The sequence below is a fragment of the Streptopelia decaocto genome (assembly GCF_964273445.1).
Source record: "Streptopelia decaocto genome assembly, chromosome: 9".
Classification (NCBI taxonomy): Eukaryota; Metazoa; Chordata; class Aves; order Columbiformes; family Columbidae; genus Streptopelia; species Streptopelia decaocto.
Window position 1 is genome coordinate 11853228 of NC_138664.1, and position 25043 is coordinate 11878270.

The window sequence follows — 25043 nt, forward strand, 5'->3', positions numbered from 1 at the left end:
ACCATTCTTTTCTGCTTCTTAAGAAGCTGGACATAACTTCTAACAGGGATTTTCTTTTGTTAGAGCGATGCTTTAAGATGGGCTTTTTGAAATGGGCTGTTTTCTGCTGCACCACTGAACTGATGGGGAAAGACTTTGATGGAAGAATTTAACCTTGACAGCACTGGAGATATTTAGGGGAGTGTTCTGTGATTTGGAGAAAGATAAAAGCTATTGGCTATTGACAGAACTGCTTAAAGCACATTAATACCGATGTTTGGATGTTCCAGTAACGAGCAGAACAGAGAGCAGCCCTGCCACGGTACCCAAGGGACTGGTTTGCGTTGTGTCCTACTGGGAGGGCCTGGGCAGGGATGGATGGACTGTGGCACTGGTTTCTCTTAGCGTATGAGTTTTTCTGTGTTAGACTGGATAACCTGAGGAGAAACACTCCATGAGTCCTTAAGGAGAAGCTGTTACTGGACAACTCAATACTCTGAATTTTGAAGATGGGCAGCACTGAGGACTTTGCACGCTCTTTAATTAACGCAGGAATCCGAGCCTGACTCTGCTGTCTCAACAGTGAGTTTCCTGTTACAAGTAGAAGGCATAATAAGGTGGGAGGGGGAATAATAAAATCGGTGCTTCTCCGCCCCTCAGGCGGTTCCCGCTCCCCGGGCTGTCACAGCGCTGAGGGCGCCTCCTCCCCCAACATGGCGCCGCCTACGATCCCTCCTCCCCTTCCTCCTTCCCCTCCTCCATGTCTCCCTCCTCCCGGCCCCTCCGTTTTGGTTCCGGGGCAGCGAGTCCTTCCTGTGGGCGAGGCGGGGCGGCACATCCCGGGCCCCGCCGAGCAGCCCCGGGCCCCGCCGAGCAGCCCCAGGCCCCGCCGCAGCATGTGAGCCCGGCGGGGCGGGGATGCTCTGGCTGCTCTGCGGCCCCTCCCGCGCCATGGAGAGCCAGGCGCTGGTCATCCGCATCAAGATCCCCGACGGCGGGGCTGTCGACTGGACCGTTCACTCGGCTCCTCAGCTGCTCTTCAGGGACGTGCTGGTGGGTCCCGGTCCCGGTGCCCAGGGAGGGGACGGGGACGCTGCGCGGGGTCTGCGGCTCCGTGAGCACCGAGCGGTCACCCAGGTCGGGTGGGGACAGTGCTAACAAAAAACCTCCCTGGAAAGCGAAAGGTGTTGTTGGTTTTTTTGGTGTTTTTTTTGTTTGGTTGGATGTTTTTTTTCAGGGATGGGCTTTATGCTAACTGAAAGTTTTAATCGGCAAGTGGCTGTAGCAGAGGCTGACGAAAATGAGGAGTTTGGGGCTGGGTCGGTGCCCTCGGGGTTGGGGGCTGGTACCGGTGCTGCCCCACGGGCTGGTTTTGCTCTCGGTGGGTTGTCAGCAGGACCCGAGGTGCAGAGCGGTGGTCCCAGACCCTCTGAGGGTCGGTTTCTCCGAGTGCGGTAATACCAGTGGCCATGGGCATCGCTTCGGGGTGATCCAAAAAGTTGTCGTTTGGAAATTATGAACAGTGCCTCCCTGGCTCGGGCATGGTAACTTTGGGCTTTACACATGGGCTGTGGATGTTCTTGCTTTTGATGATCTCGTGCATTGCTGTGTTATGGGTTTGCTGCATTTTCCTTGCCCCGAGCTGCCCTCAGCCCCTACTTGACTTATTTTATCCCCATCTGCACATCAAGTATATGAGGCTCCTCTGTTTACTCAGAAATGGCAGTGGATATTTATCCCACTCACTGTTGCTTCTTAATTGCAGCCTTAGCGTAAAGAAAAATCTAATCCTGGTGTGCAGGTCATACTTATTTTCTTCAGGATCCCATCATCTTTCATACGTAACACATCTCAGCTAGAGACTCCGTGTGCCCCTATTTCTCAAAAGAAAAATCTTCCTATGCCACAGATCATGTGTGTATTTAAATTTTTCTGTTAATATTGGAGAGAGATTCTCCTGATCTCTTTCAATGTGGTGCATTTTACCGAGAAGATATGAGGATTAAGGGATTGATTTGCTGGAAAATATTCAATGTTGGGCCTACAGAAGACTGCAGAGGTAATTGGAGCGGATGGCAGGTGTTCCAGGTTTCATTCTTCCTAACGTTTAGCATTATCCAAGACTTTCTGTAGATGGAGGAGAGGGAGCAGAACTTTTGGCAGATGGAGGAGCGGTTTTCCCTTGGAGATTGCTGTGAGTTTCCAGTGGTCACACAGCCAGCTGGGGACAACCTGCTCAACCCTAAAGACAAGTGACACAAATCTGAGCCAGATTTACTCCACATTCTGCTTCATGTTTTCCTCTTTTTCCAGAATAAAGTGAGATAATTGCTGATATGTGGATTATCCTTTGGTGGTTTAGAATTAATGAAAAGTTAAGTTTGGTTGTATTAATTAAAAGTAAATAGAGAATTGTTGTCAGGTTGAGGTCATGGCTTTGCAAAACCATTCTGTTTTTTAGTTTTCATCCTGTTGCTTCAGAATCAAAGCAGCTTGGGCCTTAAACTCCACCTGTGTAGACTCATTAACAAGTGGGTTGAAGAAAAGAGCTGCTTAAGCTTAAACTGCATGTGGAGTTTACTTTGAGGCTGTGGCCCTACAGGGTGCTGGCCCTTCAGGTGCTCCAGGAGTCCTTGTTTGGGGTGGCAGCGGGGTGTGGGGACCTGTGTGTAAAGCTGTAGTAAGGGCTTCAGGCAGCACAGCTGCAACTCGGTGGTCAGACCGTATCTTGCTCTGCACCTGCAGCTTTTCTTGTAGTTCCTGTGGCTGCTCCATCAGGTTGCAGCTGGGGCCAGCATGTGGCTTTTTGACCTGAAGTTAAAATGAACCTGTGCATTCAGCTCGGATACAATGCTAAGAGGCAGCGTGCCTTTTGGAGCCAGATCTCAAATAAGCAGAAGTACGATAGTACAGATGTTGAAATAGTTCTGACACAGTGCTTGTCTTGTTCTGCATCACGATCAAAGTCATTGAGGAAAGAGGTTTCTGATTTTTTTTCCCCCTCTGCACACAATTTTGATGCTCAACTTAGTTATTTGTTTGCAGCCATCTAACAGATCTACGGGACTTTTAAAAATGTATTTCTCCAGTTATAAGCAGGTTGAGCTTCATGTTTCGTGACATAGGTGGTAGTTTCTCCAGTCAGTGGATGATGGTGGAACATGACAGGCGTGTACGTTTCTGGTTTTCTTACAAAATCCCAGTTTCTGTCATTATCCTCGCATTCAGCAGTCATCGATGTTCTTCCCAGTCTTCTGTGATGTTTGTGTAGGACGTTGCACACAGCCACAAAATGTTTGGTGATGTCCCTTGCCTGTGCTGTAGGCACTCGTGGCCCAGCTGATGGAGCGAGGAGTGAACCCTTGTGCAGTTGTTCCATTTAGCAGAGGCCTATGGAGAACAACAGCAGGTGGATGCCCACATGTGCTGTTTACTCTTGTACATGGTGCAGGTTGAGATCACTGCGTTAATGGTGGTTTTGAGCAGATGCAGCTGCCACAGATCACCTGTGGTTCAGGTCACCCAGCTCCTCTGCAGACGTGGGTCTGACCTGGGTCATGAAATTATCTTTGAGAGGAGCAGGATTTTTTTTTTAACATGGTTTTTGTTAATTTAGCATCCCAGAGGTGTGAACAACCTTGTGAATGCAAATGAGTGTAGCCTTGCAGCATCTCAGGCTGGTGTGCAAGGTTATTTCCATCTCCCTTTTTTAGAGAAGAAGCTGTGGTGTGGAGTCACCAAATATTCTGTCTATAACCATAGCATAACATGTTGGAGTCAGGAGTCTGATGCTCAGTGCAGTGCTTTATGCACTAAATCACAGGATCATTTTGGTTGGAAAAGACCTTTACGATCGAGTCCAACCATTCCCCTACCCCTGGCACTGCCCCATGTCCCTGAGAACCTCATCTCCATGTCTGTTCAACCCCTCCAGGGATGGTGACTCCACCACTGCCCTGGGCAGCCTGTTCCAATGCCCAACAGCCCTTTCTGGGAAAAAAATGATTCAGTTCTTAATTTTCAGCTGTTCTAATTCTGTCTCTTGAAGGGGCCTTTACAGGTATTACAGAAATCCTGATACCCACAGGTTGGTTGGTGCCGGTGCTTGGCCTTGACATGGTAGGACAATGCTTAACCCATGGAAGTGGTGCTACTTCTGTGCTTTACTTTGGGCATTTTCTGGATTACCTTCTTAAACTGGGTGCTAAGAGCTGCTCTTCATAATGTCACTTTAGATATGCTCTGTGTGTATCAGCTTTGCAGACCTGCAAGTTACCAGTAAACAGATTTGTTTTAAAGGCACCACTCAAGGAATTACAATGAGGTTTTTCGGGTTGTCTTTTCATCAGGCTGTCTAGGTTCGTTTGCTGTCACCAGAGTATTTAAGCACTTGGTGTTAATTCAGGATAACTCCATGATGTCATACTGAGATAAAACAAGTTTGAACAGAAATGAGACTGAGGGCCATGATTTCAGTATTTACACTGTTGTTTAAAGTGATGCTTTCACATTTTCTGCTTTCTTGCTCCAAAAAAGTGCTCCACAGCTCTTGTAGAGAGCAGATTTGGAGTTCTTGCTTCAGCTGCTGTTTCTTGATTTTTCTTTTCATTGTTAGAGGCTTTTCACTTTTGTACGTTAAAACAGAAGCTGCTGTGTCTGTGAACCCACTTGAACAGTGTCTGCAAGTCGTAGTATTTTATTGCTTGTGGTCTCTGTTGTGATAGTAAAAAATTGTCACGCGTAATCTGTTGAAATTTAGAGTAATCCTTTAAGCTCGGGTCACTGAGAGGTCTGCTCAGTGTTTGAGCATAGAAGTTGTATGTAGGTGATAAAAATAATATATGGTAACAGGAGCACAATGTTGTGATTTCCCTCCCAGCTCCTGCAAGGCACGCTTTTCTCAGGTGCATCTATTAAATAGAAATTCTGAAAGCTGCAAAGTTTTTGTGACCATTGGTAGGGTTTTCTTTTAAACTATTTACACCGTAACTCGTCTTAACGCTGAATATAGTTCTTAAACTCATGTACTTGGTTATCACTCATTTTAAAGAATCCCAATGTACAGAAAAGTTTACTCTGAATAGGAAAAAATAAATATAAAATAATTTATCACCCACTTCTTAAATACAGTTCATAAATACCCCAAAACTGGGGTCCTTTTCTGATAACATTTTTTTAATCCATTTAGTGGAAGCATCTGTGTGCCCACATAATAAAAGTGTTTTACAAGTGGCTTAAATCTAACACCATTGAAGTGTGTTTGCTGAGGAATTTTCAATGTTTAACTAAACCGATTTAGGAATAATTAGTTAACAGCACAGTCTTCTGTTTAGGCAAAACTTTAATTTCGTGTTAGGGCCAGAGGGTCCAACTGGACTGGCTGTTGGCAGAGGACTGACAGAGCTCTCAAACCCTGTACAAGTATCAAAACGGAAGAGTTTGTGTTAATTTGACAACATTTTTATTCCTCCGCCTTATTTTCAGCTCCACAAGTTTGCAATCTCTATTGGTAGATTCATTAGGTAACCTGTTTTGCACATCTTTTGTCTTTTTGTATACAATTAATAGTTTCAATTACTATTGATTTATTTTAGCATCTGAAATGAAAGTACCAGAAGAAAAAGTTTTAGAAGTGCTATTTGTTTCATTTAGCTGTGTGGAAATCTTGAGGCTGCTTTTCCTGCTTTCTCATTGTATTAATTGAGTCTCTTTAACGTTGCACAGAATGTTTAATTTCCTGGGTTTAGACTAAATGAAAAAAATAGAGAAAACAAAAGTGACAGGGCAGCGATCACTAAAGCTTTGATACAGGGGGGTGCTTAGCACCCCGAGATGCTCACAGGGTATGTACTGCCATAAATACTGGTGCTCATTAATTTCTAATCACTTTGTGACACTGTCAGTGGAGAGATTGTCTGAAACGAGGCAGCAGGAAGGAGAAAACCCACGCTGTGCGTTTCTGCCGTGCCCTGACATGACATATTGCAGCCTCGCGAGGGCTGACAGCAGCAGATACGCTGCGAGGTCGCGATGATTTCAGTCTGAGCAGAGATTTTTCTTTCACTGAGTTTTGAGTAAATGCTTTATGTAAAGGAAAAAAAGGAAAAAAATAAACTGTGTTTTGTAATGGGTTTGCAGATGTGCAGCTCACACCTCCCCTAAGGCAGCGATCCCGCCGAGGCTCGGTTGCCTTCTAGCTTCGTACTTCCACTCCTTTGGGTATTTTAACCTTATTTTTCCCGAGGCAGCCGTTGTATTTGAATCCATCCACCGAGTTTTGACGAAGTTTCAATCACAAGAACGATAAAGAGTCCCGCAAACTTTCCGGCGTGGAGAGGAATGTTTTGCTCCGCGCAGCTGCTGGTCCTGCCACGTCACTGGCGCTTCTGGGGTGGAAACGGCAAAAATGCCTTCAATCTCACAGCTCCTATATTTATTTGAGCCCTAAATCCGGCTATTCAGGAGCTGCAGGCGGGAATGGAGCCATGGGATGAGGTTATGTTTTGATGGGAGGGGGGACCAGGGCAGTTTTTTGGAGGTGGCAAGGAGGAGTTGGAGTGATTTAAGCAGAAGGGCTGAGGGAGAAAATGTGCTTTCTCAAGTAAAAAAACCTCTGGTTTTATGACTTGCCTCGATGAGTTAATATATATTTTTCTGTAACCTATGGACAAAATCAATTCTTTAAACTGCAAGAACAGACGACACTGACTTATTTGCATTTATGATTGAGTTATTTAGAAAGAAAACAGTTTTTCCTGAAGGTAGCCTGGAGAGGAAGGAGAAGAGCACCATGATTTGTACCGATTTGTATTGTGTGTTAAAAGTTTGTAATTTCAGGGCAGTGGTGAGCAACAGGACTTCAAATCTTCTGCCTGCACTGGGGACCAGTTAAGGTGATTTACTCTAAATCATCTCAGGCATTTCCCATTTGATATATAGCTCATTCTTCTTTACATTTTAGGATGTCATCGGTCAAGTTTTGCCAGATGCAACGACAACAGCATTTGAGTGTAAGTATGACTTGTATAAACTGTCTCCTTTGTCACGTTATAGAGCTGTCATTTTTTAAATAAATAATGTTTATGCTCATTATACATTACAGTTAAATATTTATGCATTAATGCAAATTTAATGATGATACTGAAGTAAGCAATATTTTATTATTTAATCACATCTTGAATGAGCATATTTCTACAATATAGCTTTAATTACCAGCATGACCTTACCGTGCTCTGGCTCCTCACTGCAATTATATTGCTCAAATTAAATGAAAAGTATAAAGTACCTGTAGGTCTAAGTTTAAAATTTTAATCCTCCACTGGAAGAAACCAAAAGAGCAGCAGCTTCTACAGAAATACGGTACAACATCCAGATTTCGTACCGAATATAGCAGCATATTAGAAATTAATGTTTCCGTTCACTGGAACAGATATCTGGGTTTTGACTGCTGTGGGTTTAGTTTGCCTTTTTTTGCCATTTTTCCTTCTGCTGGGCCGAAGCAGAAAAAGCCGTCGGTTGCGGGTGTCCATGGTGGCACTTGCCTCTCGTGAAGGGGGTTGTGTTGTGTTTTTGCTGAGTTAGGGAAGCTCCTGGTGATTGTTAGTGCAGGTTTAGGCTTATATCTGCTAAGTTCTATTTCTGCTCTGTTCTTTGAACCCTGTTTATTTTGAGTTTTGAGGGGATTCCTGGAGGATTGTCCTATCTGGAGAACAATAAGCTGCAAAGGCGAGTCAAACATCTGTGTCTAAGGGGATAAGATACCAAGTAGCTTTCTCTCCAAGTGTAGAGGGCTCCTACTGTTCCCTTTTAATGTTTCTTTATTTTTTTTTTCTATGTAACTGTTTTGCTTTGATAGAGATGAAATAGCAAGAAGGTGCTGGAGGGGACTGGGAGTGTTACACGAGTCAGGTAGCGATGCTGAAGGTGAGAGAGCAGATATGATGAGATAGGGCCTCGCAATCTTATTAGCAATGCTCCATTTTTTTAGAGCTTTATAGATAATTCTGCATGTAGATAATCAAATGAGATATTGTTTTATGGTCCTTAAAGTGCCATTTAGTGCTTTTTATTCTTTTTCATGTAAGTGTTTTCCTAAAACACCAGCAACCTAAGAATGGAGATTACAAGTGTTATTTCTCCATAGCCTCAACGTTTCTCCTGCCTTGCTTTTTAAAACAAGACTTTCTAAAGAGACCTGAGCAAAACCAGGCTGCAGAGCATGCCATTCTTTTTTCTTTTTTTTTTTTTTTATGATTTGTTAATATTTTGTTTTCCATACCTCCCACATCACACATTAGCTTTGGTTGAACTTCATGCACCAGTAGCAGTCGCTGCAATCAGGGCAGTAGCCCATATTAATGGTACCATGTGTAGAACTTTTCCTGGAAATACTTATATCGTCGTGTCTTCTAACATCTGCTTCTGTGCTTTCAGCTCGTGTCTCTAGTCTGCCATTTACATCTGCACAAACCCATTTCCCCTGCCATTTAACTGGCATCTAAAATATGTTATGTATATTGATGCGTGATTTTTTTCCTGGTTACTTTTTCCATATCAAGTGCATGGATTTTAGCGGTTTACGCTTTGTTCTCACCTGCTTCGTTGCTTCTTCAGCTGTGGGTAATTGCCATCCCGCGCAGGCTGCTCCGCCGTTTGTTCAGTTATTGTTATCTACAGTGAACCAGCCATCGCGGCTCCTACCTGGGGCTGCAGTTCTCCTACTCTTGGACCTTTATGTGGATTTTACCGTCGTATTACACATCGCTACAGCTCAAATCACTCACAACATATGGCCTGTTATGATCCTTTTCTCCAAACTCTGCCATTTTCTATATTTGTGACACGCTGCAGATTTTGCGAAGATTGCTTCATAATATTTGTTCGCCATCTGCTGCACTCTGTTTGGTATCTTGCAAGGGTTTCTTCCTCCATTTTAAGTGACATTAGCAAAATCCAGCCAGTACGTAGGATTTTTTTGTTGTTGTTGTTCTACTTTTGCTTCCTTAATGTGCTGGAAAATCGTGTTCTGTGCTCTAGGCGAGCAGAGGAGCCTGGAAATCTTTCTGAGCCCGTGTGTTTGTATCTAGTTCGGGTTTGGGCTCTGCTGAAATGTCCTGGTAGGGTGGCAAGGGATCTCTGCGCAGATACAAGGGAGATTTTCTTCTGGTTTTGCTCTTTGCAAGCATTGCCTGGCTGGTTTAGATTTGGCTTTTTTAATGCCTTTTGGCTTTTTCCTGCCTTTTTGTCAACCTATTGTTAATTTATTCTCTTCAGAAATTTTGCAATTCTGAGAACTTCAGAGTTAATTTCTTAATAATTTGAAATGAATAAGGAGTGATATTTATAAACATTTTGTAAGTGGGCTCTAAGAGTTTTCCACTTTTCCCCCACTCCCCCTCTTTTGGTGCTCCCAGCTCAGTCTATTCCCTCAAGCCAAGTACATTTAATGGCTTTTATCTCCATATACTCATCTCTCTCTGTCATATGTTTCCTCTCTTCTGCATTTTACTCTGATCCCTCTTGTTGATTCGCGGCATTTGTTGCGTTCACTGTTCCAACAGCTGCTGCTTCTGCCTTTCTTACCCCATTCCGCGCTGCAGTGGGGACTTGGGTTTGGGCCAGGCAGCGGTTTTACAGCTCCTCCCTCTTTCTCCCTAAAACATTTCCAGGCAAGGAAGCAATTCGGTTTCCATCCACTAATTCTTCTTAATCTTTTCATCATTCGTGACTCGCTGCAGGCTGGCAACCCCAGCAAGTAGTTGTAACAATCTGGCGGTTCACCAGTTAAATTTCCACAAGACCAGGCTCCTGTAGGATGTAACAGTTCTATCCAGTTCCTCTGTGTCCCATAGGTCTCTTCCACTACATTTTTAAAGTGTAATTCCAAGAGGTTTATGTTACATTTTTCTCTGATTTCTCTTGTTGATTTGCTCTTTTTGCATTACTTTGCTTTTTTTTTTTTTTTTCCTTATAGCCTAGAAATTACCTGCAAGGTTCTCAGAGGCAAAGCAATCAAACTCCTTTTCGTGGATAATTTTAATGTGTTGACTCAGATCCCTTCCCAGATTCTTGTGCATAGCTAGGAGCAAGAGTGAGTTTTCATCCAAGGGCATCACGGCACTTTTTGGTGCTGATGTAACACACAGGGACTGCGATTGCAGAGACCACATATATCACAGTATGTCTATAGACATGGGACGGACAGACAGACGGACTGCTCCGGCGAATGCACCAGCTCATCTCCATGTATTTCAATATTTAATAGGCATTTGAAATGCGGTGTGTATGTTGCTCCGTGGTGTCCCAGCGCACTTTAGCTCGGGCAGAGCGGCTTTTGGACCCGCTCACTTGCAGCTTGGAGCACGGGCAGGATTGCTCTGCTCCGTCCGTCCTCACTTGTGTGGATGTGTCCTGAATCACAGCAGTTTTCAGGAAGAGGTGGGTGTCTGGGGCATTTTAAATATCCCAACTCGCATGGGCCTGTGTGCTCGAGATTCCTGCAATAGATCTTTTCTGGCCAAAAAGGGTGTGAATTTGTCAGCCATTCTTTGGGATTGGTTGGATGTTCTGTGATTGTTTTATTTATAAAGAGCTCCCTCTCCAAAGGGGGGGAAAAACAAAAACTAGCAGCAACAAAACACAAAACCAAACAAACAAATCCACCACCCCCCAAAAAAACAAACAAAACCAAAAATGTAAAACTGGGGTATACACCAATGTGCCTCCTGTGTGTGGTGTTTGGTTTTTGTTTTTTTGTGTTGTGTTTTTTGTTGTTTTTTTTTTTTTAATAAGTATTTAAGGAAGATATTTAAATTGCAGCAGGCAAGAACTGGAGACAGATCATTAAGCCCTCCCTTCTCCCCCAAAGCTAGAGCCATAAAAAGAAATTACCATTTTGTAGCTGATTTGGAGGTGAAGGCCCCGTTGCCCCCCTGGCACAGCTGTCCCGTCGGTGACACCGTGAGAGCTTTGCGTGGGGACCGGGCCCGGACGGGGTGGAGGAACCACACGAGATGTCTCAGCACCCGCCGTTTGTGACACTGGAGCTGGTGCTGATGGGGGGGATTGAGCGCCCCTGGTAAATCCGCACCTGCCAAATCCCACCGTATGTCTTTGGAAAGTCTATTCGTCCTTCACGTCTTCATGTTAATAATTCTTTGCAAGTGCTTTGCTCTGCTGGAGCAGAATCCTGCTCCCTTTCCACGGGCACTGAAGCAGCCTCTTTGTGCCACAAGTCCCTTGTCCCCATGTTTGTCATCGTGAAACCTCCATTCCTGGGCGATGCTGCTCCTGCTGCCTCTTCACCCACATGATGAACAGAGATGCAGGCTGATCACAAAATACATCTAAATCTATATAAACGTTGCAAATTTGCATCTGATGAGAGTTTTTATGTCAGCGTTGCCGGGTCATGAAGGAGCAGAGAAGTCTGTAACTTGTCACAGGGATGGGGACGGGGTGGGAGGACCGTGACACAGGGCAGGTGAGTTGAGGTGGGGTTGACAGTAAGACCAGAAGGTTTTGGTGGGAGGAAAACTTTTTTTTTTTAAATTTCTAGTATTTCTGATGAAAGAAACTGCCAAAACTTAATCAATGCTTGAAATTATTATACATTATTATTTCAGAGTACCTGGTTGCCTATATAATTGGCTTATACATTCTTCATATTTTTATCTACTTCTAAAAGTCGAGCTGAAAACATTACATACTAAAACTTCCATTGTTTTCTTCCATTGTTTCTTTGTTAGATGAAGATGAGGATGGTGACCGAATTACTGTTAGAAGTGATGAAGAAATGAAAGCCATGCTATCCTATGTAGGTACAGTATAACAAATGCTGATATTTTCCATTATTATTATTTTCTGTTCGTGTATTTTTGATTTGATCGGTGTTAACACAAGCTGCAGTGTTCACAGTACAATATTCCTGCAGTAAGTTCACAGTATAATATTCCTGTATTAAGTGTAGGTGTTTAAAAACTGCATCACACGAGATATATGGCCATGCCTGACTTTTGAAAAAAAGAGACTTGTACACTTACTGATCATATCATAAACATTAAGAATAATGCCTCTTAATGACTTTTGCATTAGGTATAGTGCAGGCTAAATGGACTATCAATTTCTTGTATTTTTTATGCAGTACTTAAAGTAACGGCTCATTAAAAATGAACCCCTGGGCTCTAAAAATTTTTCAAAATCTACTTTCGTCTGGAGACTGTTTCACCCCTCCTAACAGAAGAGTTTCATTGTAGCTGCAGGCTCAATATTCATAGAGGATTTAAAGATGTATTTTCTGTTTTTTAGTATGAGATATATGTGTGTCTGTCTGTGTCTTTATATACCTGGATGTGTGTAAAATCTGTCTAGATACCTATAAATATAAAATCTGGCTACAGAAGTAAAGTATGCAGTTACTTACTGAAACACAATAATTTGAATATAGCTTCAGTGTGTCTGTCATGTTGCAGATATAAGTGAAAAAAATAATTTAGCGTTTCATTTCAAATTGAATTGATAAGCAAAAAATAACAAATGGGTGTTTTCTCTCTAAGGCAGATGTAATGCTGATTCCTTATAAAGTGCACTTCTCACTCTGGTAATGGCCCTAACTTGGAACAGTAGAGTTTGGCAAAACAATGTAGTTTTGGTGTGTGAACTCAGTGCATCAAACCCATCTGTGTTTCGTGGGACAGGGGCTCGTGTTTTCCAGACTTCAGTGAAATTCTGTTCCTTTTGGTATCTGCAGAGATCGGCCTGTTTCTGCACCCCAGCGCTGTTCCCATGCGAAGGCCCAGGTTGGACGTTCGTCACCTGGCAATCTCCTGGTAGACCCAGGTTTAAAGAGACTTTAGTCATCGCCTGTTGCTTAATCCTGGGCTGAAAGAAGTTCAGGTTCCAGCTGGTGATTGATCTCTGTGAAACTCTAGAGATTTATTAAATAAGGCACTTTCATGTGCAGTTTTCTTTCCAGAGGAGGAGAAACCGTTGTATTACAAGTTTGATATTCAAGAGCATAAGACGCTTTTATGAAAGAAAGTAAGAAAAAAATCTCCTGGCAGTCAAGGGAGTTTGTGCTTGTTTGAGTTATTTTATTTTGTTTCATACAACTGGATCACTGGTGATGCTTCCCCACTGGAATTCCTTATATTTCTCCATTTACCTTATAAAATTGCTGCCATTTTTGCTGTTAAACTGGAAAACTTGAATTTTCCTGGCACGGTCATGAGATTAATCATGCCTTTTGTAAGGTCATCTTTCTGCTGTGCTTCCAAGCTCACTGTTAAAGTTTCAGTACATTAGAGTTATGATTGCTCAACTCTGCTTTCCCTTGAAAATTATGGGATGTCTGTAAATGACTTCTTTCTGCTTCAGCAGCTTTTCTTCTCTGAAAATTTTCCTTTCAGTTTTGAACTAGTTTTCTATTTGTGTTGCATTGATGGTTTCACTTTCTAACACCCTATAGGTGTCAATTTGGGATATGTTTATAAGAAAACAAGTGTTCTTAGCCTACAAGAAAAGGAATGAATCTACTGTAATCTTGAATAATATACCAGGGAAGAGAAATATTCATTTTTGAGTATTTTGGGGCCTTCAACAAATATTTGGAGGATCCAACAGCTGCTTAAGTATTTATAGGAATTCTGACATGGCGCAGTTTGTTTCCAGTTCTGCCAGTATTCTTCAAAAGCAAAGAAAAGGATTTTCTTGCAGTTTAAGAACAAAAAAGAAGAGAATTCCCTGATCATACCGGTCTTTTCCATGCAAATAGGACACTATAATTGGGGAAGATGTTTTCAGTCTTGTACAGCCTCTTATATTCAAGTCCTATGGATTTCAAATTTGACAGTAAGTTATTTCAGACAGTTCTGGACTTATTTTAGAATATGCAGAAATTCTTGGTACTATGCCTATGCAAATATTGTAGAATGGTAAATAAAATTATTTTTGGGTTGCGCCTTGCGGTTAATTACAGGCAGACATTGAGCAGCGGTGAAGTTGCACTTCAGCTGTCGCCTTGTATCGGTATAAAAAGGCAGTAATTTTTTGACAGCCACTGATTGGAAAGTTGCTCGCAGCTTTCTGGAAGCAAGGGGTACATGCTCTGGATCAATAACTGGCAAATTTTCCATTAAAAAGAATACCTGAACAATGTTCCAAATAGCCAGTGGCATCTTAATTTTCCGTGGAAACCTCAAATGCTCGTGTGTGGAGGACAAGTCATTTTCAGACAATTTTTCCAGCCTACTTGTTAACAGTTATTGCTGTCCCAAAAGGTTGACAGCTTACATGATTGATATTTCATTTACTTGTCATCACTGCTTGAGTAATGGAGAGGGCTGTGGTTGGGTTTTTTTTCCTCTCTCTCCCCCACTTGTTTTTTTGCAGGAAACAGTCTCATGTATGTTTTTTTTAGTTGATTATTCTAGAGACTATGTACTATATGTTTATAATGTGTATATATATGTCTTCAGGTCCTAGAATGCCACTACTAAAATGGTAATTAAAAAGTTTTTCTTAAGCAATTTTGGCCCCCGGTGGAGCAGATTCTTGCACAGTTCCACAACTATTAGGTACAGGTGACACATTTTTGTGAAGGGATGTGGGGACAGGGAGGAGGATTTGGCATGTTTTTCATGACCCCCCGATACAAAATAATTCTATGGGATAGTCTTGACTCCTGAAAAACCTCCTGATCATTTCCAAAGAGTGGGATTTTGCAATGCGTAGCTTTGCTCTGTGTAAGCACAGCGAGAACACGGGTCATGCAGTTATTTAATATATGGATTTATGTGTTTGTACACTCATATGAATGCGATGTCCCCCTCAAAAGTCTTGTGGTGAGATTTTAAGGAGGGAAGGGGTTTTAGCAGCAGATGGATGAGATGTACACACAGGACATGGATCCTTAAACCTTCAGCAATTTTCTTCAAAAAGGAAATTTCTTCCTGTTGATGTGAACATGAAAAACAGAAGCACTGAAAAACTTCTGCACATGAATTGACAATGGTGCCCATGTAACGTCTGCTTACTATAGTTCATGTGTTTAATCCCATTGTAAGAGGAAAGACAAGTGCTCTTTAACGTTAGGTAGTTAATAAACTTTTGTCCCTTTTAAGTTGCATAAGTAAAAATATTCTTGCCCTATGGGAAGCCATTGATGTGAGCAAAATACATGTGTTTGATTCCACAGAGACTTAGAATTTTTTTTTTTCTCGTTGACATCCATTCTTGCCAGTTTGAGTAATAGTATCACAGAACGCCGGTAACAGTGACACGCTGAAGTATTAGACCACACTGGGCTGGTGAGAATTAGCATGAAAGTCAGTGGAGCTACACTGATTTATGCCACGGAGATCTGGCCCACAGCCAGCCTGTTTGCTTCAAAGGCGTTCGGTGGTTGCTTTGTGATGTGCTTTCGATATTTAACACATGGCGATGAGAGACGTCTGGGTCATAGACGGTAAACGCATAGCACGGTCTGTCTCCTGCCCCGAGATTGGCTGGTTGTGATGTTTAGATTTATTTAATCCAAATATTTAATTCTTCATTTAGTACCATTTTTTGTCCTCGTCCTTGAGCTTTCCAGGCTCCCTCACACCACGTGAGATGTTTTCCGTCCTCCTGGGTCTTGACGTTCTCAGATACGTTTGCACCCCTTTTTGTCCATTCTGAGCCTTTCTTTATCAATAACATTCCCCCCTCCAGCTCATTCCTCGCAGTCCCTGCAGAGCAGTTTTGCACACCCTGCTGTGCATTAGATTTATACGCCAGGGGGACGTGTGACATCTCTGACATGGGATACGGCCCTGGCTGCGCTTCAGCATCACGTGTTCCTGGGTAGTTTCCAGATTCCTTCCTCCTTTGGAGTTCTCCTCATTGCACTTTTTTTTTCTTTACTATATTTACAGCGTTTCTTTGTTTCCACGTTTGACTGGTTTCTCCCAGCATCTCCAGGTGTGGCAGCTGCTGTGTTTGCTGTAAATGTTTCATTTGCTCAGTCTTCTGAAGCACTCCCGTGTTTCAGGTGGGCCTAAAACTTGCTTATCTGAGCCAAGACCAGGTCCCTGTGCTGGAGCTCACGTTCCTCTGTGCCACTTCATTGTGCGAAGCTGCAAATAGTAAGAAAGCATTCTAAAAGCTGATGTGTACTACGGCAATTAAAAAAAAAATGAATTAAACAATCCATAAGTGCTCTTACTACTGTTCATACATTACTGAGTAATCTATTTCTTTAATCTCTTTGCAGTATTACTCCACTGTAATGGAACAGCAAGTAAATGGACAGTTAATAGAGCCTCTACAGATATATCCAAGAGGTAATGCTTAACAAATTCTAATCAACAATGATGATATCAGTAAACTGTTTCATCAACACTTATGTTTTCGGAAGGTTTAAATGCACATAACATGATGTTTACCTCTTAATTTGGATAGAAGAATTCATTATTGTGGGGAGCGTAGAGAAAACTACATTTATTGCATATAAAATAGCTAATTTACTGGAGTAAATTAGACTAACAAGAATCAGTTTGCATAGTACATATTTATGTACATTTAAAAAACTCATTGGTGGTGGTTCTGCATGTATTCAAACCAGAGCAGATGAATAACTTAAGGTTATGGTACTACAAAATTTGGGTTTTGTTAAGATCTTTTAATACCATTAATCAGTGGAACAGATTTGGAGAATGTGACTGTCATTGTTCATTTTGAACATGGGAACATGTCTGTCACAGCAGCTCAATACATGACATATTTTATTAGAGATTTGGGCACTTAGTGGTATCAAAATGATCACTAGTGCTTTAATAGTTCTCCTGAACAGACAGAGATGTAATCAATTATGTGGGCTGAGACAATTAAAAAATAGGTCATCTACATCCTGAACAAAAAATTTGTAGGCAGCTCGTTAGGTTTTTGGGAATGCGCTGCTCCCTCGGAACTCAAATATAGTTAAAAAAAGACTAATATGTTACGTAACTCCACTGATTCATTCAGATGCTCTTGCCATCCAGTTGTTGAATCTCTGATTCTTAATTGATGAAACAGATAAGGTTTAAATTCTCCAAGTAAATCTCCCAGCAATAAATTAATTGAAATAATTAAAAATTAAACTCTTTTCACTTAACTGATATTATACAAATAATCATACTATGAGCTTCCCAATTAAACATTCTAGACTTCCATTACTTACAACTCTCTGAAGTTTGAATTGTGCAATTAACCAACCGCCTTCTCAAACACATGCTAATAGCGTCTCAAAAGGAGGCTGGTTGTCCTGGTAGTTTAGTGCACTCCTGTGGAAAAGAGACTCGAATTCAAAGGGAATACGGAAATATACTTTTTTTTTTTTTTATGGCTCAGGCTAGCAGGATCGGATTGAGAGGGGGACTCCCAGATGTTTGAGCTGCAGGACTCTGGTGCAATCAGCAGGACACAATCACAGAACCACAGGATGGTTTGGGTTGAAGGGACCTTCCCAGCTCCCCCAGTGCCCCCCCTGCCATGAGCAGGGACATCTTCACCAGCTCACGTTGCTCAGAGCCCCGTCCAGCCTGGCCTGGGATGTCTCCAGGGATGGTTCATCCACCACCCCTCTGGGTGACCTGGGCCAGGCTCTCACTACCCTCATCATAAAAAATTTCTTCCTCATGTCCAGCCTGAATCTCCGATCCTTTAGTTTAAAACCATCACCCCTTGTCCTATGACAACAGGCCCAGCTCAAAAGTCTGTTCCCATCTTTCTTGTAGGCCCCTTTTAAGTACGGAAGACTGCAGTAACATCTTCCTGGGGCCTTATCTTCTCCAGGCTGTGATGGAGGAAGCTCCGTTCTGCCCCTTCTCTCTTCCCAGGCTGATATGTGCAGGTCTCGGCCTTTCTCCTGGACCTGTCTCTTTCTGTGGAAGGCCATTTAATTACTGATGTACAACCTGTCTAAAATCACTGAACACCACTTACAAGAAATAAAATGCTAGGCTTTCGTGTGGCTTGGAGATAGAGTGGATGATCCTAGGTGGGGAACCCTTCTTGGAAACGCAAGGCAGTTAGATATCTTTCCCCTTAAGCAAAGAGTTTAGGTAAGTTGTGGCATGCCTGAGTGTTTAAAGGGGCATTTTGAGTTTAGAAATTGATCTTAACTTTCTTTTCAATTCTCCTTTTGGGTCATTGTTGAAGAACCAGCCAAGTGGATTCCTGCTGCTTTCTTCTTTTTCTGTCTCCTTTACACCCAAGGATATTCTTCTTCAACTGTACAGATTCAGAATTCATCTCTGTGCTGCTGAGGATACAATCCTCATATATTATCTCTGCTTTTTCACCATTGGCTCAACTGCGCCCATATCTGCTGGGTATTTCCTTGCAGGTCGCTTGCTGCTTTCTCTGAATTGCTTCAGAGCTGAGTTGCTGTTTCATCTTTTCAAATCGCCTTCTTGAAACATCTGTTCTTTCCAGGTTGCAGCTTTAAAGCTGCTCTTCACTCCCTTTGTACCCAGGCCACTGCCAAGTTCTGTTGCTGCTCCTCTGCAATAGTGAACAAAATGCCCTTTTCTGCATTTTTTTTTCCTGTCTTCTTGTCCTGCCCCTCTAATGAACATCCCAAATTTTGTTACTACAACCACTTTTCTTTCATGCCCTCTTGGTCTCATCTTTCTATGTGCTGCAGTTTTAAAGCCCCATCAGTAACCTGCAGCTTTTCTGCCTGTAATTTAAGGTTTTCCCTTTTTAAGAGCTTTTTTGCAAGCCCAGTCTCCTTTTGAGTCCTTTTCCCTTCCTGCCTGTTTTCCTTCTGGGGAATCCTCCCGGCTGTTCTCTCCAGTCAGCTTCGGAAAACTCCTGTTTGCCATAAAACCTGCCAGTAGTAAATGTCCGTGTGCCATCTTCTTACCTTGGCTGTGCTGTATTCATTTCATAATAGAAAGATCTTGAAGGGGACAAATTGGGATTTTGTCTATTTAAAATAAAATGCATTGTTGCTGTCTAGGTAGCAAGACTCAGAGTTCATTCTTCATACTGAAAATAAACTTCTGTGTATACATACACATAAACAACATGTGTGCATGTACACATATATTCTGTCTGTTCTATATATCCTATCTGTGGCATGCAAGGTGAATATACTATTCAAATATGTATAATAAAAACCATTCAAATATATATAATAAAACCCACTCTTCTAATATCTTAATTCAAGTTAGTTCAAGTTAGCTCAAAATGATGATTTTAATCTATTAGAAAAAAATGTATGTATTTTAGAATAGTTTATTGTCTTCTGGTTGTTTTTTTTTTTTAATGCCTGCAGTATCATAATACTTTTCCTCTTTACGATGCACATGCTAATCTCTCCCGTGGCTTGGCCCTAACTGATGTGTTTAATAACTATCATCTGTGTCCTTCTGACTAATAAATAGTTCCGTTTCCTGCTGTCAAAATTGAAGTGAAATGCATGTGCATTAGAGAAAGAGAAAAATCAAATTCGTCCCTCCTCAGACAATCAATCACAGGTGACAGGCCCTTTAACATACCATTTGTATGTTTAAAATGGGAACTGTCTGTAACTTGTACCTCGAAGCCTTTGTGGCTTTAACATTTGACAAAAGCACATCCGCGGAATGGAGGAACAAGGCGATATGTAGTTTGAGAGACTTCAGAAAAACACTCGCTCCTCAAGCAGCACATCCCTCTGTAAACCGAGACATCACAACGTGCTGTGTTTGTGTCCAAAATATGGCATTTGGAATTGCATTTATCCAGTATTTGGTTTCTGGAGACTCACTGCCCTTGCCCCTGACATGTTTTTTCCACATTTAAAACAAACTGTCTGCCTTTGACAATGTGACTAATTCATGATGTGTGGCAGCCGATTCCTTCAAAATACATCTTGCAAATATTTCTGTTAAATGCCAGAAAAAAAATCTAACGTGAAAATATAGTGACATAAGATATTGATTTTAATTTGAATTACAAAAAGATTCTGATAATTTAAGCCAACAGTTTTCTGGATTTTGATGTGTTTTAAGCAGAAATTAGAATTTATATTACATGGTGTCAGAAAGCTCTTAGCATTTATAAATGCTCACTCCTGCAAGTTAAAAATCCTGGCTCATAATTCCCACTCTGGGTCTTGTGAGGCTCTTTTCAATCATTTCTCTCTGCTAATTTTGGTGTCACCCTCATTTCTTTTTAAAAGATTCATTTTGAGCAAATTTGTAAATGGCCCTGATGTGTTCTACAATTTAGTCAATTACTGTTTCAGCCTGCAAACCTCCTGGGAAACGGAACATACATGGCCTGAAGGTATGAATTTCAATAATTGTTTCAGTAAAGTTAGATGGATTTGTAATGCTGTGTTCCACTTATTGAAATGTCAAATAAAACTGCACTTTCTTGAGCTTTGACAAGCTTTTTTTTTTTTTGTGAGGGTGGGCAAAGGATTCATCGGCTGGGTGTTGGCTGCAATATCTATATATACAGTTTTATTAAAGATGGAGTTGCCTTTATTTTTGTTTTTAACTTCTGTTAATAAGGTCCCTAAATTTTAATAGGCAGTTTATCAAATAGCGCCTGCTACTTCTTCAAAGAGTTGAAGAAACCCCAACATGTTCATTTGATTTCAATAATTTATCTAAGTGTGGAAGGCACTGCAATGGAATTCTTGTAGGTGGTTTGTTTCATTTGGGTATGCTTATTGCTTCTGTAAGCATGCCCAGTTTGAAGTGCAGCAAACTGGAAATAGATTACATGATTATGTCATTTTAAAAATGAGAATAAATGGTGGACATATATTTAACTAAGTGTTCAAGATAGTATATTGTAGTCCGTGCATTATATAGCCTGCTAACCTACATACAGGCAAGACCTCAACCGCCGGCATGCCTAGCAACAAGCTAATTAACCTTCGTAGTGAAATGAGAAATTCGTGGCAAATTACAGGTTAATTAGAATAGTGTCCTCTGAACACAAACGACTGATAAAGATCCTTTCCCTGCCTGCAGGTAAATACGCGAGCAGGGTCTGCTAATAATAGCAGTTCGGCGGTCTCGGATTCCCTTCCAAGCAATAGGTAAGAGTCAAGAATGGGAGCTTATGTTTTGTTTTCTTTTATTAAAGCAAAATGGAACCTTGTGCGTGGTAGTTGCCGATGATAAGCTTGATGCCGAATAACTTTTTTCAACGTGACTGCTGGGCACGCAGGAGCAAAGGGGGGAAGGAGAAATTACCTTGATTCATGGAGCTTGTTAAACTCGTACTGCTGGTTCTTCAGAATCCTTTTCTGCTGAAAGAAATAAGTCTTTGCTGGGTGTTTCAGGTGGCTTTGTCCTTTAGAAAGCATTGAAATACAGTTTGTGGGTGAGCTCATGTGTTTTAGTTGATCTAAAAATCACTGTTTACCGCAAGGGCTGTTTGTTCAGATCTTTGTTGGTCATATCATTCCAGGGTTCTTTGATTTTAACATTTGATACCTGATTCAGTAGGTTTATTATTTTGGGGTAAGTTTTTTGAAAAGTTTGAACAGCTTAGGTGCCCTGTTTCAAACAGTGTCAGTAAAGTTTTGGACTCCATCTCCCTTATCTTTCTTTTTACATTCCAGTCCTAATTTTGAAACCCATATTAAGATCTTAAAATGCAAGAGAACTATTTCTATTTTCTCCTAGAGATCTGTTTTTAAATACTGAAGCATAAACTCCCTTTTACTACATGAACTGTTACAGGAATTCATTATACTAAATATTGATGTTAAAACAAACAATAAACTCACATAAAAAAACCTTGTGTATTCTTGAAATAAAAAAGGTCTGACTCCATCTTCTTCATATAAGAGCATATTTGAAATGTGGGAATAGAAATCTCTGGAGGTCACTTTCAACCTAAATTATTCTATTCTTCTATGAAGCAGATAATATTACATTTATCTGTGCATCGATGTGCTGCTCCCTTTTCTTTCTGAGAGCATTTTGAAAATAGAAAAAGAGACAGAAATGAACACGATCCAAGGCAGAGTCACGTTGCGTTGAGCACGTTCGGTCGGTGAAGCTCTGGCTGCCACCGCCGAGTCCCACCAGCCCCATACGGGATGTGGGCGCCTGTTGCCGATACCACCTTGTCCTGCAGTGGGTGACCCATCCAGGTGCCGTTAGAACCGGTTCTGATGCTCCGTTTAGCAGTTTTGCTAATTGTAGAGATAAAAAAAAAGCCAATACCCTGTATCCATCTCCTCTGACAAAGTTTGCTCCATCCCTTGGGGGAGATTCGCTGTGGGTTGCAGAGGTGAAGATCTTGTCCAAGACTCTTAAATCTCAATGTCTTTATGAACTGCAGTTCTCCTCCCAACCTCTCCTAACACTGAGCTAAATAAAGCTGTTTTCTGTCACTGTTGTGCTTTGGCTTTCAGCTCTTCCTCTACTTTGAGCTTGTTCTTGAAGGGCGTTGAAAATGAGGCTTCTAGAAGATTCTTGTCACCTTATTTGGTGGTTAATTGCCATTCCTTTTCCAAAACCTTCTGTGCTATGAGTTTTGGTTTTGAAGTAATTGAAAGTCTCTCTTTGTTTCATGTTCACAAATTGTTAGTCATGAAAGATGACAAGATCAACTTATGTTTCCTTGGAAAACTTAATTTTTCTTTAAAGTAGTCGTGGGAACAAGAGGCCTATTAAAGAACAAAGCCACCAAATACGAAATCTGTGTTTTCACTGTTCTTGTTAATAATGATCTGTGATCAAGACACGTGCACATGCCTTTCAAGAATATATTATTTTGTACTTTTTTTTTAACTTCAGTGATAAGAGCGGAATGTCTCTTTGAGATTAAGTTTTGCAGACACATTGCTACCCAGGCAATTTGTTGTGTTGAACATACAAGGAGCAAAGTTTGTCAGGGAAGGAGGTGAAACGCTGCTTTGTGGGTGGGTGGAAATGGTTTGAAGCCATCAATAGTTTTACCTACAAAACACACCAAGCTGATAGTTGTGGTTCGTTAAAGTTCTCTTGCTAGAAGAAAATAACATAGATCATTTTGTGTAATGGAAGATTACTGGCACAGCGGTAGTTTCTCCTGAAAAACCCAGGGACTGCAGCAGCAAGGTGACCTGGAATGGATGCACATGGCAAGTTGGACTCACCCCCCTTTAAATTTGGGGTTGTCCCTGGGATGACGCCTGTATCGGGAGATGGACTCACTGCTCTGTGGTCAGGGGAGGTGGTGAAGCGTCATCCCTGGCACACATTTCTGCTGCAAGTTTATAGGTATTATTGAGGGATGATGCCTTAAGGGCTTTTAAAACAAACTGAAGCACCTGAAAACTAGATGTAAACCTTATTTTCTCCTTGTTTTTTGAAACAGCTGGTATGTGAAGGTCTCTTTTTTCCTTTTTCTTCTTTGAACTGACAAGCAATAGTTTGGATCTCAAAGGCTAATATAGCCAGGTACCTAAAAAAGCTAGTTTGTAAAGGTGAAAAATATATTGATTTTCTTAAACGTTCATTACTTCTCTGTTTCTGCTGTTTGCAGTTTGAGGAGCAGCTATACCGAGTATCAGTCAGCATTGCTAAAGCTAAATCTACTCAGAATATGTAACTGTGAACTTAAACCTGATGGCTTGCTGTTTCTTTTTCACATCATTTTATAGAGCGACGTGGTGCAGTCATTAAAAATAACCGCCTCTTATTTTTTTCAGCTTGAAAAAGTCTTCTGCAGAGCTGAAGAAAATACTCGCAAATGGCCAGGTAAGTGCAGGGAATTGGGTCTGGGCGACACACACATCTCGTTACTGCCCGATGCTGCGGCGACTGGCACACCGCAAATAGGCGGAGAGATGCTTACTGCTCGTTTCGATGTAATGTGTTCTTTTAATACAGAACTGGAGGGACCATGGAACCCTTCATGATATGAATGAGTTATGTGGCCTGATTTATTTTGATTGGCACAGCAATTTGCTTCCCATTTCTCAAGATGTGCTAATCAGATTTAGCTCCAAATAGATTGAAGCACCTCACACGTGTTGCGCTGCTGCCACAATTTCAGGGAAGAAAGTTAATCAATTTTGAATAACTAAGTCAACCGCTCAGTTAGAATGACCTTCGTATTTTTTAGGGCAGTAGATACTCAAATATTTAGAAGGTCCTTGCAAGGAACTGCTGTGTATTATTTATAATTACCTTACATTGCAGCTGCTTAAAAAAAAAAAAATAAAAAACCACACACACAAAAAACCAACTCAAAAAAAACCCCAAACCAAACCCACAACTCTGAAGTTGTAGAAAGCTGTGCTGTTACTTTCTTTTCTTGCTCCAGGCATTGAGATTCTGACAGCCAGAAGTGAAAGGTTTAATGTACCGATTGATGGACAAGGGGATGTCCTGGGCAAACGGAGCAATTGTGTCTGACCCATTTTGAGCTGAACGTACGGGCAGGCTTGCCGTAACGTAACGATGTTAAATATATACCACTAAATTAAACTACCTTAAAAGAATCCCAGATTCTTCAGTGGCGACATAAATATGTTTTAATGTTTGTCATAGTGAAAGCCCTTTGGTAGCCTTGGCGGCAGGCGCCTGTCCGTTGCGATCAAGCTCTCCTATTAGGCTCTATTGACTGAGACATCTGTGTCACTGCAAATAAAAGACTCTTATTGATTTTCTTAACTGCTGTTCACTTCCCCTCCACGTTTCGAAGGCTGAAATCTTAATTATCTCAGATGCGTATTCAGTGCCTTCACACAATGACCTCTCCAAGCCTCATTGGCATTTCATGAATCAAGTAGTTGTAGTTGAGCATGTCAAGAAGATAAAGGCTGGTCCTCCCGCTTGTCCTTCGGTATCACCTGTAACGTTCGGCTCTAATAAATGAGAGTTGCCCCTCGAAAACGGGAGCCCCGTGCTGCAACCTTGCCTGTTTGCCACCGAATCCTTTGAATACAGCTTGGAAATGTATTTTTAAGCTTTGTCAGCACGCCTTGCGTGCAAACAAAGTTTAATGTTTGAAGATCTCTAGCAAGTGGATTTGCTAATGTTTCAAAATTGTAGCTAAACTGTCTATTTTGCTGGAGAACTTAAAATTTTCTAAGTACC

The 25043-nt window shown here is 41.6% G+C and overlaps 1 protein-coding gene across 2 annotated transcripts in view; it reads left to right on the plus strand.

Moving 5' to 3' along the window:
* Positions 1-780: 780 nt before the first annotated feature.
* The window catches only part of MAP2K5 (mitogen-activated protein kinase kinase 5), a 126095-nt gene continuing 101832 nt past the window's right edge, over positions 781-25043 (plus strand). Inside the window, exons 1-7 of one of the 2 annotated variants that reach the window (XM_082061454.1) lie at positions 781-1032; positions 6941-6989; positions 11727-11794; positions 16229-16298; positions 20234-20274; positions 20973-21040; positions 23651-23699. In XM_082061454.1, coding sequence (XP_081917580.1) covers positions 898-1032; positions 6941-6989; positions 11727-11794; positions 16229-16298; positions 20234-20274; positions 20973-21040; positions 23651-23699 — 480 coding nt within the window. In that variant the 5' untranslated portion in view covers positions 781-897. The remainder of the gene's footprint in view (positions 1033-6940; positions 6990-11726; positions 11795-16228; positions 16299-20233; positions 20275-20972; positions 21041-23650; positions 23700-25043) is intronic. The other variant, XM_082061453.1, reaches the window with a different exon arrangement.